Raw genomic sequence first — 2,500 nt, forward strand, 5'->3', positions numbered from 1 at the left:
AGAAGTTGGTCACCAGAAACTTGATACCATAGATGCAAACTGTGATGAAAAAAGGCTGCCAAAGAAAGAAGCAGGACACCAGAATGCAAGGATGGGGTCAGAGAAGGAAAAGGGCACAGGGAGTAATGCTGGCTTGGAATACCAGGTGAAGCAGAAAGAAGAGAAGTCTCAAGAAAAAGTTTCTAGTCACAGGGAAGAGAAGAAAGTTCCCTCTGGGGCAAATATACAAAATGAAAAGGTCAGGAGAGATGGTGCATTGAAAAACGAAAGAATTGGAGAAAAGGATGATTTGTGCCTAAATAAGGGAGCAAGTGGAGCGAGAGTGCAGTTGGGAAGAGCACCTGAAAAAAAATCTGATTATTCGAGGCAGGTGGATGCCAAACACAGAGGGACTTTTGTGGAGTACCCAGAAAATGCTAACGAAAAAGGGTCTTGGAAATCAAAAGAACATGTAAGATCTGCTTCCATCAAGCAAAGAAGGAGAGAAAAGAACTTTGAGAATGCAAAGAAGTCAGGAAGAGGAAGAGACAGGGAAGGGAATGATGGTTATGAGAAAGTTTCCCAGAAGTTCCATGATAAACTTGACTTAGAGTTTGAAAGTTTCATGGGATATGAAGATAATGGTGATGACAGCAATCAAATATCAGTTCAGGCTTTAGCTAACAAAGTCGATGAGTTGGCCTTAAAAAGTGTTGGCAAGGGACAAGATCAAATTGAGAAAACTGGGAAAGCAAAGAGCTATGCAAGTGCAAGAGAGAACAGAAAGAATCGCATGGGTGGAAAACCCTCGGCTCAAGGCAGGCAGGTGGCAAGTCATGGAGATCTCAAGATAGAAGTCACTGTTAATAAGAATAGCCAAGAAAGAACGGCGTACATCAGACAGGAAAGTGACTTGAAGCGAAATGAGAAGGGAAACAAGTATCATTTGGCTCAAGAACTCAAAGGAGATGACACGGCCTTTTTGCAAGACTCTGATTTCACAGCAAAGTCTGGCTGGTATGGGAAGAGTGTAGGTAGTGCTCATACTGACAAGTTTGAAAAAGAAGATGCAGATCCCATGATATTTGTTGATGTACCTGAGGATGATTGGGGAACGGAGGTGGATAATGATACAGTGTGGTGTAATCAGCAAGGAGACGAATCACCCGCCACATGGACTGAGAAGCCAGATTGGAAGTCCAAGCGAGAGAGTCAAAGGTCAGAGGGGGAGGATCCCCATAGGAGAACCGAAAGCCCTGGGCGCAGGGGACTCATACAGCTGCCATCCCATAATTCAAACAATGATGGACAGGAAGTGGTCTCCTCCTCTTCTCACCATCTTAGGTCATCAACACCTGTAGTGCAGAAACATTTATACAACCCAAATAATCCTAGCAAACCTGTACCTGTTGTACCTAGTGCTCGTGACATGCCTCCGTCCCGTGAAGTGCAACGTGAGGTGGCAAAGGGTGCAGGGGACAACGCGCATGGGTCTGTCCCTGCACATAACAACCAGCTAAGTGAATATGTGATCGAGGGCCAAAGTCCAAAAGTGGACCCATCACTTCTGTACAACATCCAGAAAGGAGAAATGGACATCAATTATTATGTAAGCAGCAATCAACTTCCCTTTGAATTTCGACGGATAATGGACATCAGGCTTCACCTCCAAGTTTGTTACAAGCAGCTATTAGTGACTGACATCCGGATCTGCCAGGAGAAGAACATTGAGGGGAACCTGTGGAAGACGCTGTATTACGTGATAATTGAGAAACTAAGGGAATACATCAGCAGGGAGCCAGGATTAAAGGATCGCAGTCTGGCTACACTGATGATGCTTGTTGAAGAGGGCCATAAATACTTACAAGACTTACTGGAAGCTCTGCAAAGGGAATACAATTTCACACTGGAGGAACACTTGGAAGAGGGAGGAACCTCAAACTCTGTGACAAGAGGCAGGGTGCGGCTCGCATTGATGTCTGCCCAGAAAATACTTCTCTCACTGGGTGATTTAGCACGATACAGAGAGCAGTATAATTCCACTCCCAATTATGCATTGGCAAAGAAGTAAGTATATAGGTAATGTATAGGTTTTGCTAAAGTTTATGGAGATGTGGTTTTGTGTTTATGCATGTGTGATAAAACATCAGTATATTATTATAATTGATTATAATTTTGACAAATAGAATTTTTTTTCATACACAAATATCAAATAGCAGTAAAAGGGAGGTAATAATGATATCCAAATATTATGTTTTCATTTTGTATTATATCCCAGGCACTAAAATCTAATTGTGTTCCAGATGGTACCAGATGGCTCTCCAAGTTCACCCGAGAAATGGCCGTCCGTTTAACCAGCTGGCCATTATTGCTGTTAACCAGGTAGGACTATTATTTTAATCATATCCCTGGAGTGATTATATGGTTGAACTTTTGAGATTCATTCAACATCACTATTTTCTCCCCACCCACAGAAAAGGCCCCTAGATGTTGTGTATTACTATGTGCGCTCTCTCACTGC

General features: G+C 42.9%; 1 protein-coding gene across 1 annotated transcript in view; it reads left to right on the forward strand.

The window, feature by feature from the left end:
* Nucleotides 1-2,500, forward strand: part of LOC113807186 (telomerase-binding protein EST1A) — an 18,352-nt gene that overhangs the window by 4,718 nt on the left and 11,134 nt on the right. The window contains exons 2-4 of the mRNA XM_027358402.2: nucleotides 1-2,046; nucleotides 2,283-2,361; nucleotides 2,454-2,500. The exon at nucleotides 1-2,046 is cut by the window's left edge and continues 665 nt beyond it; the exon at nucleotides 2,454-2,500 is cut by the window's right edge and continues 64 nt beyond it. Of these exons, the coding sequence (XP_027214203.2) occupies nucleotides 1-2,046; nucleotides 2,283-2,361; nucleotides 2,454-2,500 (2,172 nt within the window). The remainder of the gene's footprint in view (nucleotides 2,047-2,282; nucleotides 2,362-2,453) is intronic.

The sequence above is a fragment of the Penaeus vannamei genome, chromosome 15 (genome assembly GCF_042767895.1).
Source record: "Penaeus vannamei isolate JL-2024 chromosome 15, ASM4276789v1, whole genome shotgun sequence".
NCBI lineage: Eukaryota > Metazoa > Arthropoda > Malacostraca > Decapoda > Penaeidae > Penaeus > Penaeus vannamei.